The 18,508-nt window shown below is 54.4% G+C and overlaps 1 protein-coding gene across 1 annotated transcript in view; it reads right to left on the bottom strand.

The window, feature by feature from the left end:
- Nucleotides 1–1,811: 1,811 nt before the first annotated feature.
- The window catches only part of ABHD17C (abhydrolase domain containing 17C, depalmitoylase), a 49,091-nt gene continuing 32,394 nt past the window's right edge, over nucleotides 1,812–18,508 (bottom strand). The window contains exons 2-3 of the mRNA XM_053888610.1: nucleotides 7,734–7,913; nucleotides 1,812–3,315 (exon numbers count right to left, since the gene is read on the bottom strand). Coding sequence (XP_053744585.1) covers nucleotides 3,096–3,315; nucleotides 7,734–7,913 — 400 coding nt within the window. The 3' untranslated portion in view covers nucleotides 1,812–3,095. The remainder of the gene's footprint in view (nucleotides 3,316–7,733; nucleotides 7,914–18,508) is intronic.

Here is an 18,508-nt window from a genome sequence, read left to right as displayed (position 1 = left end):
AATTAACGTATTTATCGATTTCTTCTTGTGCTTTAGAGAAACAATGTTTTGATGTATTTTGAGTCTACTGACAAAAGTACTAATAAAGCCAGCAAACACACACACACACACGCACGCACACACACACACGCACGCACACACACACACACGCACGCACACACGCACGCACACACACGCACACGCACACACACACACACACACACACACCCCCCACAATAGTCTGGCTTTAGAACATATTCAGCTGTTTTTGCCGTGTTTTGTATCTTTTTCATTCTTTCTTTTCATCTTTTTTGTTTCTTTTCCTTTTTCTTCCTTTTCTTTCTCCTTCCTTCCTTTTGCTTTCTCTTTCTCCTGTCCTTTTTTCTTTCTTTTCTTTCTTTTTTCTTTCCTTCCTTCCTTCCCTCCTTCCTTCCATCCTTCTTTCCCTCCCTCCCTCCCTCCCTCCTTCCTTCCTTCCCTCCCTCCCTCCTTCCTTCCTTCCTTCCTTCTCTTCTGTTCTCTTTTCTTTCTCTGTCTCTCCCCCCCACCTTTCGCTACAGTCTTTTGTGTAATTTTCAGCAGTGAGGGTCATGGCTACTATGGCTAATTCCCAATCTAAAGCAAAATAATGCTTCTGTTGTCTTACTGCTCAGTAAAACACCTGCTGTTTTGTTTTGAGAGAATCTCTGTGTATGTTCCCTTCTATTCTTGGGTTGGTAAGAGTTCTGCTTCCTGTCCCTCGAGCTCTACCTGACTGGGCAGGCAAGGCTCGGGCGAACCCAGTCCAGCAAATTCCACCCAAGACAACACTGGGGTCAATGCCCTCTTCCCTGTCTGTTCTCCTTTGCACCCGGCAAATCACCCGCATGGTCTTTATCTCCTTACCAGTTCACGCATCTGCTTGCGGAGATTTCTTCCATGTTAGTCAGTAACGTTCGCTTTTTTCTACTGGGAGACTTGGTCCGCATCCCAAGTCCGTCTTACGGCAGAAAACACAAGGGACCACACCTCCTAGGTTCATTACTTGCACGTGTTACTCTCGTGAATGGGGTCTCTCTCGGGGTCCCCACGGTAACCACGCACACCAATCTCAGGGGAAGGCTGTCCCCATGTGGAACTCCGGCAAAACTGTCCCCTTGGTTTTGGGAAAGGAGTCAGGAGGCAGAAAACATAAGCTACTTTGAGTGGATACAAACAAGTCACATCAAGGCTCCCCCTTACAGGCACCACCTAATACTAGAAGTCTCAAGGCTCCCCCTTATAGGTACTGACCTAACACCAGCCGTCTCAAGGCGCCCCCTTACAGGTACCCACCTAAGACCAGGAAGTGGCCCGCCCTGTGCCGGAACACACATTCACGCGAGCTCGCCCTGTCCCCTTCCACCTCCATCTTGCCAACGCTTCCTCTTTCCGCACGCTCAGGCGGTCTGTCCCCAGAGCTGAAGACAAGCCTCTGTCACTTGCTCTTTTTCTGGTCAGCGGTCAAAGGGCTGAAACGACTATGGACCACAGTTGATTCGGGTTTTCCAAAAAGCAGGCACCGTCCCCCCCCCGCCCCCCCGCCCCCCCGGCCGTGGTGCCTTCATCACCCGTTTCGTGCCCGGGACCCACCGCAGACTCTGCCGGGGTCCCGGCTGCACTCTACTACCACTCGCCGGACGCCCCGGCTTCTTCCAGAGTCCGCTCGGGTCTCTGGCAGGACAGAGGCGCACGCCCTGTGGGAGGCAGTGAAATCGGAAAGCCCCGAGGGTCTCTTCTTGAACAACATCGCGTTTTCTCACTCGTGACTGTCTCTGACGCGGGGAGGAAGGAAAGGACGGCGGGAGTCACGCTCTGATCCATGCATTCTTTATTCCGTGGCCGACCGCCGTGCTCTCTCCACGCCACAGTACACAGACTGGCAATCGTTCGCGATCCAGCTGTACAACAATCTGAGGCTTACAGTACATTTAAGGCTTTTAAATTTGAAAAGAAAAACGAAATCAAAACCGAGGAACCCCCCCAACCCGAACCCCCAACCAAGATGAGCAATGTGGCAATTTTTAAGCATCTTCCGTTTCTGATGCTTACTCGGTGCAGCTCCAGTGTCAAAACCCAAGTAGCTCCTAAACTAAAACGATTAGTTTAGTGAACTTTCCGTTACATAAGTTGTTCAAAGCATCAACTTGCAATTTTTTTTGTTTTTGTCTTGGAAATGTTATAAAATGTTTTTAATAGCAAAACATAGGAATAAAAACATATTAACAAAATGTATTCAATCATTTACATTACAAACGAGGGATCTGCGGTTTGCCTTGTAGCCCGACAAAAGGAAATTACCCATTAAGAATCTATATGCACAATGCAATTGCAAATATGTACAGTACTTTAAAAAAGTCCTACCAGGAGGGCTTCACAGAAGGAAAGTCGGCTAGGCTCTGTGTTAGACCAACCGGACCATCAAAATATTAAAACTCTGTGGACTAGTAATAAATTTATGCTTAAAAAAACCCCAGTTTCCTTTTGATTAAGAATATTCCAGTTATGTTTACAGGGTTCCAGTGGACGAACCTGTTCGTGATCGTTCCAGTAAGTCACCCTTGGGCTGGTTTGTTTGGGGTAAGAGATCAGCCTGTGAACGAAACTTAGCAAAGGAATGAATGCTCGTCACCCGAGTTTTCCGGTTGCATTCTAATCACAGCTTCACAAATGGATCGAACCCATGAACCCAGTGGCCGGAAAAAGAGCTGCATGTCAAATACTGAGAACACTGGTGGGGAGAGGGCCGAGTCCTGCGTTAAGGGAACCGTGACCGGTGGGGACAGCGGGGCGACAGATGTGAGCGTTCCCCACACAGCACGGGAAAACCGACCGTCGGGCACCCAGCTCCCACTCCCCCCTTCCCGCCAGGCGGGGGACGCCGGCTGCCCCAAATGTTCGGTTCAGCGTGCTGTGTGAACGAGGAGAGCCGCCTCCAGATACAGAAGGCGGGGACTTCCTCAGCAATTTGACTGGAACACCGAAAGGCGGGCGCGTCCCCCGTGGCTGTCACACCGTCACCGCTGCCCAGTTCAAGCACGTGCGAAACAGAGGACTCGTGTGTTCACAGTAAATGAGGTACGATCAAGGCGCCTTCTTCAGGAATTAGGCAGTTCGTGAGATATGAACTGTTTTAGTCTGTCCAGGTATTGTGCGTAAAGTTCTATGTCATTGTGTCCGGCCCCTTCCACCCAGAGGGGCTCCACGGCTCGGGGACAGCGCTCGTACATGGCCAGGCCGTGGGAGAAGTCGATGACCTCGTCCTCTGTACCGTGGATGACCAACACAGGAGAGGTGACTTTAGAGATCTTGTCAATGCTGCAAAAGAGAACGGGGCGGGGAGAAAAAGGGCTCCGTTAGTGACGCCCCGGGGAAGATACGTTGCACCTAATGTAACCGGATCAGCAATCACAGGTGAGGAAGGGTAATACCTCCCTAGTAACTCATTTTGTTTTTTAAGTAAACTTTTCGGGGGTGCCCGGGTGGCTCGGTTGGGTGGGCGTCCGATTCTTGGTTTCAGCTCAGGTCGTGATCTCGCGGTAGGTGAGTCTGAGCCCCGCGCTGTGCTCTGTGCTGACAGCATGGAGCCTGCTTGGGATCCTCTCTCTCCTCTCCCTCTCCGCCCCTCCCCTGCTCTCTCTCAAAATAAATAAATAAACTAACAACAAAAAAAAAAGCCTTCTCATTTTGCGATAATCTTGGATTTCCAGAAAAGGTGCAAAGATAACAGAGTTCCTGTGCGCCCCAGCCCGTCTCCCGTAAGGCTCACACCATACCTTGCCACGGCACGATTGTCGGAACCAAGAAACCAATGTCAGCATGTCACCGTAACCTAAACTCCAGACCTTGCTTGGGTTTTTGTTAGTTTTTCCACTGATGCCCTTTTTCTGTTCCAGGATCCGGTCAAGAACACCATACCGCATTTGGTCACTGTGTTTTCCTTACAGTATTTCATTAAAAACAGAACGGCTAAAAGCCTCCGGACTAACCATCCAGTAACTAATATTTCGGACATATTCATGTTTTGGAGAGAGGATTTCTTTAAAAAAATAAATAGGCCAGAACTTAGCATGTCTGCCAGAGCGTCTCTTCGGAAAGCCGAACACCTAATCCACACGGCCCAGGGTCTCCGTCTTCTTGGCGAGACGGCTTCAGAATCGATGGACAAGATCCCCACAAAACTCATTTTCTAAGTGCTGATGCCTCGCTTTCCATAAACACTGTGCTACTTAGCATTGTAAACACGATGCAGGCCTAGCTTTGAGTCCGAATGATTTCGGACGGTTGACAAGAATCAAATCTACCCTCAAAGGATGGATATTTGAGGATCTCCAAAGGAATGTGCTGCAGGGTCCGAAGACATTTCCCAAAGAGAAACTCAAGACCTTAAGCCTCGTTGGCCAGCTGGGCAGGCGACTTCGCCCACGGACGGACCCCCACTTAACCTGTGGACGCGGCAAGAGAGGCGGATCTGGCCGGCTGTCCCCCCCAGAGTCCCCCGCCCGTGACTTCTTTCTGTGTTTGGTCCCAGCCACGGCTACCGAGGAGACAAAGTGTTACCGTCTTGGGGGACCCCGCTGCCGAAAGAGTAAACGTCTTCCACGGCCAGGCGCTTTGCCCTTTCCGTACAACACCTGCCTCACTCTCCAACGAGAAAGCAGGAGACAGGAAAGCCCACCTCCCGGTAACCACGGAGGGCGCTAACCCCAGGGAGGCATCACTACCGCAGGCCTGAGCCTGTGCGGGTAACAGAGCTCTCGAGACAACTGCACACAACCTTTACGAGTGACTCGTGACGTCTCCGATGGTTTCAGGACGTGCCAGGGATTTGCCAAGACCAGGGCCATGGGTGCCAGCATGCAATCTCGCAGATCCCCAACCCGCTTTTCTCCTGTTTAATTTTTTTTTAACGTTTACTTATTTTTGAGAGAAAACAGAGCACGAGCAGGGGAAGGGCAGAGAGAGCGAGGGAGACATAGAATCCGAAGCAGGCTCCAGGCTCCGAGTGGTCAGCACAGAGCCCGACGCGGGGCTCGAACCCACGAACCGTGATATTATGACTCGAGCCGAAGTCGGACGCTGAACCGACTGAGCCCCCCAGGCGCCCCATTTCTCCTGTTTAATTTTAACAAGACTCCTTCTTCTGAGAATCTGGGAGTCCAGTTATCTTCACTTAGAAAGATATTTACTGACAGAACAGACTTGGGGCTGTTCCGCACAATTCAAGAGAATCTCTACAGCCTGGACAGTGTCTCCAGTTAGATGTCTGAGTCTAAATGTAAAGGAAAATAAGCTACAAACCAAATAATGATCACGACTCCTTTTTTTTTTTAACTTGAAGCTTTCTTTTCTTTTCTTTTTTTTTTAAATTTTCTTATTGATTTTGAGAAAGAGACAGTGCAAGCAGGAGGGAGAGAGAGCGAGAATCCCAAGCAGGTTCCATCCACACTGTCAGTGCAGAGCCCAACACGGGCCTCCAGCCCACGAACCGTGAGATCACGACCTGAGTCGAAATCAAGAGTTGGACCCTCAACCGACTGAGCCACCCCGGCGCCCTGTTTCTTTTCTTCCTTCTTCCTTCCTTCCTTCCTTCCTTCCTTCCTTCCTTCCTTCCTTTCCTTCCTTTCTTTCTTTTTTTTTCTTTCTTTCTTTCTTTCTTTCTTTCTTTCTTTCTTTCTTTCTCTTTCTTTCTTTTCTTCCTTTCTTTTTCTTTCTTTCTTTTTCTTTCTTTCTTTTTCTTTTTCTTTCTTCCTTCTTTCGTTTTCTTTCTCTCTCTCTCTCTTTCTCTCTCCCTTCCTTCCTTCTTTCTTTCTTTTTTTGTAATAGAAAAAGGAAACAGGAAATACCTTTTTTTAAAGACAGAAGCACCAACAGAGCTCTAAGAGAACATCTGCATGACTGCCTGTGGTTTGGAATCCATCATATTAATTGTCCAGGGCACTTTCTGGCAGTCCCCACGCCCCTACTTTAATTCGGCAAACAGCTCACCTGGCTCAGCCTCAGTTTCCTAATCTGTAAAATGAGTCCTTTGTAACTTGACCAACTTAAGGCCGTGGCGAAGAGTTAAGTGAGGAAGGCTCGCGATGGAATGTTCAGCCCGGTGCCTGGCGGACCAGACACAGCCAGCAAGGATTAGTTGCTGGGTTCACTGTTAATTAATAAGCTGCAATTAGTTGCCATGGCTATATTTTAAGGTATATGCTAATTTGAGTCAGGAAGCAACCTATTCATTTTGTTGCCCCGGTAACTCCTAACATCGCTTCCCACAAAACACGCCAAACATCTCCCTTTCAACAAACTGGCCTCTCATTACCAATTCGGCACAAATAAGGCCACGTCTGAGGGGCACTCGCCCCACTTAGCATTCCCAGCCACGCCGCTAGGAATCTGCAGCTGGGTCAGGCTTCCCATGAAGCTGCATCTCATTAAACCCTGGTACAAACCGCACAGAACTCAAGTTCACCCAAGGTGTTACCAGAAGACCTCGTTCTGTAAGAGGAGACAGTCTGGGCGGATGTTTATGTAACCAAATGGTGTTCTTTCCCCTCCGGCAAGAGCAGAATGACAGCCACGAGTGGGTCGATCAACACCCTAAAACTGGGCTTTATTTCTGCCGAGGCTTCTCCTGCAAAACGGCAGTAGGAGCCGGCCGGTCCCACCGTGACAATCCCAGACCGCTTCAGCAACGTGCGACGGGACAAGCTGAGCAGGCAAATCGTTTTTAGGAACAGTACTTTCCTCAAGCCCAGATTTTTCTTTTTCTTTCTTTTTTTTTTTAAGATTTTTTTTTTTTTTAAGTAATCTCTGCCCAACGTGGGGCTCGAACTCACAACCCCAAGACCATGAGTCGCACGCTCCAGCGACCGAGCCAGCCGGGCGCTCCTTCTCAACTCGGATTGTAAAAAAAAAAAAAAGGGAAATTTTCCAACAGAGATATTCAAGAAGCCACCGGCTCGCGGTTTCTGCATTTGGAGCGGGGTGGTCGGCCATTCCTGCTCCTTCCATTAGCGGGACGAGGAAACAGCAAGGACGGGCAGGTGGCAAATGCGCCGCCTCCCGCAAGCCGGCCGGGGAGGACCCGGCCCAGGGCTCTCGTCCATGCGCTCGGGCAAGGGGGTGGGGACCGAACAGCAGGACAACATTGGACAGCTCGCAGGGGTCTGGGGCCGGGCTGGGTTTGCTCACTTATGGCAGCACAGCGGCCTGTCAGCCCAGCACGGAAGTCACTGGCCCGCCAGCGGCTCGCCTCACATGTTCCCTCGCCCGTCCCGTCTGTCTGAAAGAGGAAGAGATTTCAAACCCGACGGTGCTCGCGGTTTGCATGTCAGCGTGGAGACCACGAATGGCCTCATCGTACATTTTGCATCGAGCTCTTTGCAGTCCAACCATACGCGCCCGTCTCCGTGAACGAGCGAATACCGAACGGGAGGTGTTTATAGGATACGTGGGCACGGCTCTTTTTATCTTGCATTCACAGCCGAGCCAGCTAATCCTGGACGTCAGTCCCAGCAAGGTCCCTGCACATCATCTGGGAGAGTTCTACAGATGAGCCAGGCCCAGAGGACGAAGTCTCTGGCGGACGGACGCGTCCCAGTGGCCGCCACACCCCCAACGTGCCCAGCGCAGGGTCTGAGTCCTGGGCACACTCAGGAAATATTTATCGGTGCCCACAGCTAATGGTGGAGGCTGAACTCGGGTCGTCGGACGCCCCAGCACTGGCACAGGTGCGAGCTTACCTGGGGAACGCATCGAAGCAGTACGTTTTCCTGGTATCCGGAAAAGCCACGCGCAAGCCTGACATCAGAGGCGAGTGGAGGATGACGGCGGCACACTCGTAACGCGAGGCCAGGTCCACCGTGGGGACGGTCCCGATGCTCTGGCCGTACAGGATGATGTTCTCAGGACTCACGCCGTACCTGCAGAGACCAGAGGGCGCACGCCGTTAGCTCACGTACGGGGGAGGACAGAGAGGCAAACCCTTGCTCGCTTAAACTCGCGAAACCCCCACGGCTACCGGTTTAAAATGACATCATCTGACTTACACACTTTAGCTTAAAACGAACGTGAACGTCGCAGAGACAGATGTTAGGGGCTATCTCTGTCCTAAGGGACTGGGATTCCCCCTTCTATAACGTTTCGCAAAAATGACGGACGTGACATTTTTGGGAGCGGGAGGGACGAACGAAACGAACGCGTTATAAATTCCATTTTGGTATTCACGGGCATCTCGTTTCTTATTCCTCCCTCTCTACGGTTTCTCCGATAATCGCAAACGTATTTCTGAAAGAGAAGCGAACGCACGTTTGGCAAATTATACTATTGTTATTAAGAGCCCTTCAAGTGAGGTTTTAATAAAACATGAAAGGAATTAATGTCTATCAGAGGAAGGTACAGAGAGATGATTAATTTGAAGACGCCTATATTTTCTTCAGTGTCTCCTGCAGGCTAATCTCAGCTTCTCCACCCGCCAATGGTCTCCCGAGCCACTCCTTCCCGGCGTTTCGTTGGGAGAAGGGGCACGGGGCACGCGGCCACACTCCCCGGTCCCCCAGAGGACTCGGCTCCGGCCGGCAGAACCGAGAAGAATCCCAGGTGCAGCCTGCGGGTCGCGGCTCTAGAGGGAAGGGTGCACCGTGCCCGTCCCGGTGGGAAGCAGGCGGACGTCCTGGCGAGGCCCCGGCCTGGCGGGAGCACGCCGCGAAGGCTGGGATGGGAGACAACGTCCAACGTCAAGGGCGAGCAAGGACGAGGACGGGGCTCCGACACACCGCTGTGCGAGTCCCGATCGGCACAGGCACCCGGGAGATACTCTGGCATCGGCCGGCGGAGCTGAAGCCCGCGACCCAACAGTCTCCCTCCTCCTGCAGCTCACGCAGAGCGCGACGCTTTCTGATAATGGCCTTCGGTGACACGGACGGTCGGGACTTCAGGCTGGCCTGCTCCCCCTCAAGCTCCCCCGAACTCCATGGGAAAACGGGGGTTCTCGAGAAGGTCTTCGGGGAGGGAATGGCCACATTTCCGCGGGTGTGCGCGGGGACGTGGTCTGTGAACAGCCGGCACCTGAGCTGCGTCGCGGGGACAGACGGGACTTGCACACGCGGGGATAAAAAGGACTTTCTCCGTGAGCAGCACCGGGAAACACAGTGCCTCGTGGGAAAGCGCGGGGCAGGCGCGGGGCAGGTGCACGGCTCAGGGTGGCTGAGGGCAGAGCCAGAGGCGGGCGGGCCGGCTGAAGGGTTAGCGCCTGTCCTGCAGACGGTGAGGGGAGGGGGAGCTGTCCAAGGGCAAGGTGATGGGGACAGAGTGAATGTTCTGGGAAGACTCACCCTTTGGGGGTGTGCAGGACGGTGACAGATGTGTGCAAGGAGACAGGGAGACAGTTACGGGGCTGTTCAGAATCACGTGCGGGGGTGCGGAGAAGAGTACGACAAATTTAAAAACCACAACGTAGGAGCTGCTCTGTCCTCCCGCAGAAAAACACGTGCCCGAACCCGATCCGCCCTCTGTCACTAAAGCGAAGAGCCCGTGCGGCCCCAGCCCCTGGCACCTAACACCACCCAGGGCACCTGTGCCTGCAGAAGAGGGTCCCGGGATAAAGGTCTTGGGGGGTCGCGCCTGGGGCTTCACGTCATTGGGAAGGACAGGGTAGTAGAAAACGGTCAGCAGGAAGAATTTTATGGAGAGGTTTGAGGAAGGAACTGATGGCCGTGGCATCCTGTCCCGAATCTAAGGCAGAGACCAAGGATTCTAGAACACAGAGCCCCTCGATGAGGCCCAAAGGACGGGGGTGCCAGAGAGGAACCCGTCGCAGTGTTCCAGCAGACCACCTCGCGGGGAAACGCTCTACTGAGGGAAGCCATCGCAGGGTCCTTCCACCGCAGCAGGAGCGTTTAACCGGGGGCTCAGGGACCCATGAGGGGAGCAGACATAAGGCTGGGGCCCCCTCCGCCCTGCACAATGTCATCAGATTCCAGAACTGTCTGTGACCCCTCCCCCAAGCATAGCGGCCAGGGGACACTTCACGGGATGGGGAGGTGGGGGGTCCGCAGACGCCCGGAGAGAGAAGAAGTCCCACATTTAGAGCGTGGGCCCCTCCCTCTGCTGTGGATTACAAACCAACGAGCCCTAAATCACAGAAAAAGAGAAGAGGAGGAGGAAAATGCAAACTGAAGGCAGCGAACGCAGGGCTGAGGACTCAGACCAGCAGGGCTGGAAACGGAAAGCGAGAGCCCGCAGGTCGGCGGGGCACCACAGCAGGGCGCCGGCCCCGGCAGGTGCGCAGAAAGGCGGGGGTGACGCAGGGCAGCCTTCCGCCGCAACGAGTGCGTGTCAACGCCGCTTTCTATCGTCATGGCCCCACCTGTGTTTTCGGGGTCTCGTCCCGCACACGGTGCCCCCCGGACCTCGGGGCCACCCTGAACAAACACGGCAGAAATGGGCCGAGCCTCAAGGGGCACGGCCCGCTGCTGAGGGGTGGGGGACAGAACCCGTCCAACGTCAGGGAACGGGACCTCCACGGTGACCTCCCCCAAGCGCTGCACAGAGGCTGGAGGCACTTCCCCGCGAGACCCATTAGCTCCTGGCTTCCCTTCGGCCAGCATCCGACGCCCAGGATGGTCCCTGCAAGTTTCACCTGCCACATCCGGACTCACATCCCCGCTGACCACCGACGCTTCGGACCCAGAGCTTCCACTCGAAAACGTCACCAGGTAAAACACAAAGCACTCGCTGTAACGGGGAAACACTGACGATTACATTAAATCAAAGTCAAGAACATCCGGTCATCAGAACTCACCGGTGAGCAAGCGAAAAGGCAAAGCCACCAAAGGGGAAAAGCCCCCTGCCTCAGCACGTGACCACCAGAGGGCTCGTACCCGGGACGTATAGAGAATTACTACAGGGCGGCGAGCAAAAGACAACCCAACAAAAAAATACAGCATTTTCTAGAATAAAAGAAGAAATCTAAACGGCAGGGAGGGACAGACTCTTGACTTCGCCTCTGGTTACGATCTCAAGTTTCGTGGGTTCGAGCCCTGCGTCCGGCTCTGTGCTGACGGCGTGGGGCCTGCTTGGGATCCCCTCTCTCTCCCTCTCTCTGCCTCTCCCCTGCTCATGCTCTGTCTCTCCCTCTCAAGATAAATGAATAAACGTGAAAAAAATTCAAAACCAGCATGTGATACCGACCAAACGTACAGGTGCACAGAACCGCTTTGGAGACGCTGGCGATACTCGCTAAGAGATGTACTGACACGCACCTGCGACCTGGTCACTACTCCCCGGCACACGGGCCACGGCCAGACGTGCGCAAGTGCGCCAAGAAACACACACGAGACGGTGTGCGGGCATGTGTCTGCACGGCTGGAGACAACCCTGAGCGTCAGCAGCTGGGTCGGTGCAGAAACCGGGGTGCGGCCACGCCAGAGTGCACATCACGCCTGTGCAGCCAAGGACACACTGGTAAGGAAAAGGGGCAGACACAGAGCACGCACTACGTGGCACCATTTACAGAGAGGCCCTCCCGCCCAGATTCAGCTTCACTGGTTGGGGATACGTAACAGGGCAGAAAGCTCATAAGGCAAAGCAGGGACCAGAAGCCTTACGAGTGAGGGCAGTGGCTGCGGACGGGGAAGGGAGGCGCTCAGACTGGGAAGAGACGTGCCTGAAGTTGCCCGTGACCCTCGTGGGATGTGGCTTACAGGATACGTCTGGTCACTGTGCACCTTCTACCGTCCACAAGGCTGGACGCTTATGTGTTAGGGACATTTCTATCTGGCTGCTACATTTTGCAACCAAAACTATGATTTCAAAGTTCACCAGATAGTTCTGATATGGAGACAGCCCCCCCCCCGAAAAACCGTTACGACTCACGGTAGACTTTGCGCTAAAAATAAAGCCCATGAGGAAACGCGAGACCGTTAAAAATTACGTCTCGTAAAGACTTAGTGTGGGGAGAAATCAAGCTACCGTGTTCAGAAAAAAGCACCCTACAGACACGAGGTCACAATTATGTTCCATAGAACAAAAACAATAAACGGAAAAGGGACTTGAAATCAACATATTAAAGAAGGCATGATGCTAATCTTCAGGTAGTCAGAACTTCCATTTCTCTCTTTCTTTTTTTAAAGTGATCTCTATGCCCAGTGTGGGGCTTGAGGGCGTGAACTCACAACCCCGAGATCGAGAGTTGCGTGCTCTACCGACTGAGCCAGCTGGGCGCCCCTCTCTTCTCGTTTCCTTTCGTTATTAGGTACTGACTTGTTTAAGAAAATGAATGACGGAAGCAACGCTGTGAGGTCTTTCTGCAAGGACTCGGGGAGCGCTGTGTCCAACGCCGATGCTCCTGTGCGGGAAGGGCTTTGCCAACCGTGAAGCGCTGGGCCAACGCTCTGATTTGTGTCACGTTCAGGACTTTCCCACCGCTTTGTCCGGTCTTTCCTATACCGCCTGATGACAAAGGATGAGCTGGAGAACGGGTGGGGCAGGGGGGCAAGTAATTCTTTGAAGGGATCAAAGATATTCGGAGGGACTCGTAAGGGGCCTCGGCGCCCACGCTCCCCTGTGCCGATGAGGCTACTGAAGTGTGTGTTTTTCACCGTACCACCGGGGTTTTGTTTTCGGTGGGAAAACAGGTACAAATGGACAACCTCTATACTACCAATGGTTCCAAACTGAGACGCATCTGAATTTTTTGCGAATTTTTTTTATGTTTATTTCTTTTTGAGAGAGAGAGAGAGAGAGAGAGTGAGCAGGGGTAGGGGCAGAGAGAGAGAAGGAGACACAGAATCTGAAGCAGGCTCCAGGCTCTGAGCTGTCAGCACAGAGCCCAACATGGGATGCGAATTCACAAACCGTGAGATCATGACCTGAGCTGAAGTCGGCCACTTAACTGACTGAGCCACCCAGGCGCCCCTGATTTTCTTGAGAATTTATCAAAAAAAAAAAAAAAATGTAAATCCCCTTCCTTAGAAATTTTCCATACTCAGAAATTCCAATGGGCTTGTGGATTCCTCAGACTAAATGCTCACTGATACTAAGTACCAAGGGTCAGCCCAGATCCTAAATCCCTTTCAGCTCTCAAATTAAATAAAAAGACAGAGGGAAAACAGAGCCAGTAAATGCAATCCGCTTACGAAGCCTGTGTGAGATATGGGACATTTTAAGTTCATAACTTGAAAAAGAAAACACGGCAGGATCGAGTGAAAAGCATTCAAAAACATCAATAATCACCAAGTCCTAAACCTTCACCGCAAAATAAACCAGAAGTCACGCCCTGCCGGCCGAGGACCAGGCGGCAGGCGGAAACAGCACATGCAAAACAGAAGAAACGTCCGTCCACCGGCTTCACTTGCAAAACATGAGACGTGCCGTCTTTCAGCGAGCACCCCTCCTCCGCAGGCAGGTGTGGGGACAGGAGCGCGATCTCCGGGCCCCCCCACGCCGGGAGGTCTTTCACCAGGAGACCTCCCACCCCCTGCTGCCCGGGCACAGACACAGACACAGACACAGGCGCTGGGTGGGGGACTCCCAAGTCGGGAGGCCGGGGAGGCCAGGCGTCTGCACCGGACACGGTCCTCCCCCGCCTGCTGGGCTGTGCTCCCGAGCATTTTGGAAGGTGCCTGTCTGCACACCAGGCCCACCTGCCACCCCGGGCGGGGGCGGGGGGGGGGGCGTGGGGATCCACAGCCTCTGGGGACTCAGGAGCCTCGGCCCCACCCACACAAAACTGGTCTCTGAATCTAAGACCGGGCCAGCCTCCCCGGTGCCTACGCCTCCAGGCCGCAGTCCCGATGCCCACCGCCACTCCCCAGCCCGTCCTGACCCGGGGGGCCCCTGAGCAGAACCTCTGCTCCCACAATGCCCTGCAGGCTGCTATCCGAGGACGCTATCCATTCCGTGTCTCCTTGGCAGTCTGCGCTACCAAGGACGTCCTTCTTGGAATCCACTCCTGGGCCTCGGGGACACGGAGGTTCCTCCCCCAGCCCCACCACAAACCAGCCCGGTCCCCTTCCCTCGTGTCCCCTGCTGTGGTCTGCCTACACTCCTACATCTTCTCTTGGGATGACTTCACTGACCCCCGTGACTTTGACAACCAGTTCTCACTTGCAGCCCCGGTCTTTCTCCTGAGTCCCCGGGAGCAGGAGGTCCCCGGCTCCAGGGAGCGGAATTGTCACATGACCTTGCAAGGGGTCCTCCTCGGCCTCCTTGGATCCAGGAGGAACTCGACAGCGCAGTGACTTGTCCGAGGCCCTACAGCCAGTGACCGGCGGGGCTCTGAACGCATGGGTTGTCGGTTACGCGTAATTTCAAACTCAACGTGTCCGCAGCCACACTCATCACTTTCTGTCCTTGAAACCTTGTCAGTGGCTCGGTCATCAGGTCATATTCCCCTTTGTTGCCAGTCCAGGATCCCAAGTCAGGATGAAGGCAGAGGCGAGTACGTTATGAAGAGTAGTGGGTCGTGAAGTCACGCACTCAGCTAAAGGTCTGAACCCGGTTCTGACACTGACCTGGTTACACGGCGATTAATCCGCGGATTTGCTGCTATGCCTGGAAAATACTGCCTATTTTTTTTTTTTAACGGGTTCAAAAAATACTTTCTGAGCACCTCCTTTGGTCTGGGGATAGAAAAATGGATATGAGTGGTCTCGAGGAGTGTGCAGCCTGCTGGTGAGTCACAGATGCACACAGAAGTATGGGGGGGCCAAGCGGATGAGGTGTAGACGTAAGACGAGTAGTTAGGACTCGGGACATCATAGTCGATGAGGCAAGAAATTCAAGATCGGCCCAGGTGACAGCTAGGAGGGCCAAGGGCCTCTTGAGCTCTTGGTCAACTGCGTGCCCCTCTGCATGTCAAACTGAGACACATTTTTCTAGACTCCCCCCAGGCGTCCTCATAAAATCTGTGGCCCTGAGTCAAAGACATAAGCTGGTATTTCCTGCACACTGATCTCCAGGGAGAGGCGAGAGGAAATGCACTCGTGACAGGACAGCCTCACGCTGGAGCACCACCATTCCTTGATGGGGGAGTCTGGGACAGACCCGGGGGTCCCACGACCCCCAGCAGGTCACTGAAATCTGAGCCCGGCCGGTGGATATACCGAACAGCTCAGAGTTACGTTTGTACAAAGACTGGAAGGCGGCCAGGAGGCCCTGATATTCGTGATGAACCCCAGGACCGTCAAGGAACCATCAAGAGGGCTTAGTGTCACCCCATCTTAAGTATGAGCACCACACCCAACTAAGCTTTCCATCTCTGAGCGCCCCCTCCTGATTCTCCTGTTCTCCCACGGCCCCACGAATCCCTCTTTGACCCCATCGTTCTCCTGAGGCCGGAATTCTGATCCCCTGGGTCCCCTACCAACCACAGCTCACCTTCTTCGATCCCCAGGGTTACAAACCCCAGAATCCTTGGACTTCTTCACCATTCTACAGTCATCAAGCCCCAGCCCCGGCTTCAGCACAGACAGGTAAAGGGCAACGACCAGGAGGGGGAGAAGAACACGCCCACGGAGGAGAAGACGTGACATGGGGAGAAGTGGGCACCTGCTCACCGGCCAAGCCCCGGAACGCGGATGGGGCGGAGCGGAGGGCGCTCTGACACCCGGGAAAGTCCACCGCGTGTGCTCGCTGAGATCGGACACCGCGCTGTCACGCGGGGACCCTGGGGTCAGGACGAGAGACAGCTCCCCGGGCTTCCCCACCTCCACAGGTACGAGGAGGGCAGGACGTGGGCGCGAGCGACAGGTGCTGGCTGAGCGTCCGTTCGCTGGGGCGTGCGCCTCTCTGGCCTCCCCGGAGCCACGTCCGCTGTCGCCTCCTTCCTTCCGCTCCTCCTCGCGTCCCACCCTTGAGCGGGGCCTCCCTCAGAGCTCCCTCTCCTGGAGCCTCTTCTCTTCGCGTCTGTCCCTGTGGACCCCGTGAGGCGCCACAGCCTTGCACGGCACCCGACACGCGGTCACCACACACGAGCGTCCGTTAACGGAGAGACGCGCGGCCGCGTTGGTGCACTCCCGACATCGCGGCTCAGCCCCGCCCCTCCCCCTTCCGTGGCACTTCCCCCTGAACTTCACGCTCCCAGATGGACTCCGTGCAGCCCCTCCCCCAGTCTTTCCCTCGCTCATCACCAGAGCCTTGACCGCACGCGCCGGAGAAGGACGATGCATGTCTCTCTCTGGTCTCCCCTCTGCCTCTCACACACCGTCAGCCGCTGAGTCCCGCCGTGTCTGCGTGGAGACGCTTGCCCGACGGCCGCTTTCCCGACCCCACTCCTGCTCTGTGGTTGCATCCTGCGGCCGATCTAACAGGACCCGCCTGTCCATTCGGCGCGTGAGCGAGCGGGGACATCAGCACAGGCGCCCTGCCGTGGGTCTGCCACTCAGAGGTCTTTCTGGAAGGCTCGCCATCATCGCCTCTGCCCTCCCCCGCGAGGCTCACGCTGTCCAGAGGGCCCCTGACCACTCAAACCACCCACCCGGTCTGCCCCATCTTTCTGGTTTGCGCGTCTCCTTCTAGGGCCGGTGAAGGGGCAGGTGTCCTAGTTCCTGACTGCTGACCTGGTTTCCATCCACGGCCTTACTCGGACTCGTGCTAACTGCACACACTTGCACATCACGGAGCCTGGGAATCCCCAGGCCGGGCCCCCCTCCATTTCTGCCCTCGCCTCTCCCCTCTCAGATCCGCCCTCGCCCCGATGCAGCACATGAGCCACCACACCACGACTTCCACTCCACCCCTCCCCCATCCATCCCACTACCACAGACCCCCTCCTTTAAAAGAGAGACAGAGAGGGGGGCCTGGGTGGCTCAGTCGGTTGAGCGTCCCACTTCGGCTCAGGTCATGATCTCTTGCGGTTCATGAGTTCGAGCCCCGCGTCGGGCTCTGTGCTGACGGCTCGGAGCCCGGAGCCTGCTTCGGATTCTGTGTCTCCTCCTCTCTCTGCCCCTCCCCTGCTCATGCTCTGTCTCTCTCTGTCTCTCAATAATAAATAAACTTTAAAATAAATAAATAGATTAATTAACTAACTAACTAAATAAAAGAGAGACAGAGCAGGGCACCTGGCCGGCTCAGTCGGTGGGGCGTGCGACTCTTGATCTCAGGGTTGTGAGCTCAAGCCCTACGTTGGGTGCAGAGAGGACTTAAAAATAAAATCTTAAAAAAACACCCAACAATCATGAAAGAGAGACAGAGAGACAAGAAGAAACCTGTATTATGTTCCTTTGCTAATCACACCCCTTCAGCAAATCACTAGCCTTCGGGTAAAACACGTCTTCAGATTAACCTCTATAATCTGGCCCCACCTTACCACACCAACCTTTTATTTTCTCTCCAAAGGAACCTTCTCCGGCAGTCAGACTCCTCCCTGTCTCATAAACACCTTCTGCCTGGAACGTGCTCATGCCTTCCCTCCGACAAGAAAACTCGGGGTCCCTCAGGTCCACTCTGGTCCCACCTCCTTCACACACGTCTCCCAAACACAGGTCTGCGTGGGGTCTTTTCCTTCCTGAGCCACTCACCGAGCGCGCACCAGCACGATGGTGTGAGTGATCGACCGCTCTGTGGCAGGTCCCACACCAGCAATGAGACTTGAAGTCCCACAAGGGAAGGGAAACGATACCCACACTCAGGGCAGTGGGGGGGAGGGGGGGGGGATCATATCCTGGAGGCGTTTCTTCCCGGGAAGGGAACGCGGTTCTAGCCAAAGACCGTTTTCAGACAAATCACAAGTCAATTCCATACGTGGTTATCATGCCAATGGATAGATCACGCCCTCAAAGTTCAGCATCTTCTTGGGGATCTGGGTACGAGCTTCTGGAGTCTCCTGTCTGCAAACTAGCAAAGAGGCGTCCATCCGTCAAGGCTGAGAGTAAGCATCGTTTCCTAGGCGTTAGGTAAGAGTTACTTCGGACACGACCCAGGGAACTCAAGTCCCCCGCGTTTTGCCAGGGGCGAGCCTCGGCCCCAAATGACGGCACCCTGAAGCAGGCAACGCCATGTGCACAGCAGCCCCCCAGGAACCTACAAGGCTCCCCCCTCCGACCTCCCCAAATGTCTACCACCTTCCCTGCATCACGAGCGACGCCGGGTTTGGGGTGCCCACTTCTCTGCTCCCGTCGGCCCCCAGGAGCCCCCGCACCCAGGGTCGGCCGGGCAGGTTGTCCTGTGGGAACCATCACTCCGCCGAGAACGTAAAGGCCGTTTGTTTTCGTTCTAACGTGGGGCTTTCTCATCCGTCTACAAACACGGACAAGCCGAGCCTCCCCACGACACCTGCGTCCTGTTTAAGTTAAGGGACCTTGACTTCGCCCTGTGTCAAGAGCATGTCCACTTATCTCCTCAAGAAGCATGCTTGGCACGGTGCCACTGACTTTGAAGTCAGTCTTTTAAATATTTCAGAGCCAGGATTCCTGGTGGAAATACCTTCGGACATAGAACAAAGCTAAATACACAAGGTAACACGAATGTGAACGGAAGGCGAGGTCGGGGATGCCGAGAAACCCTAACAAACTTCAGG

The sequence above is a fragment of the Panthera pardus genome, unplaced genomic scaffold (genome assembly GCF_024362965.1).
Source record: "Panthera pardus isolate Hobbes unplaced genomic scaffold, ASM2436296v1 HiC_scaffold_23, whole genome shotgun sequence".
NCBI classification, from domain to species: Eukaryota; Metazoa; Chordata; class Mammalia; order Carnivora; family Felidae; genus Panthera; species Panthera pardus.
This window is presented reverse-complemented; position numbering and strand designations above follow the sequence as displayed.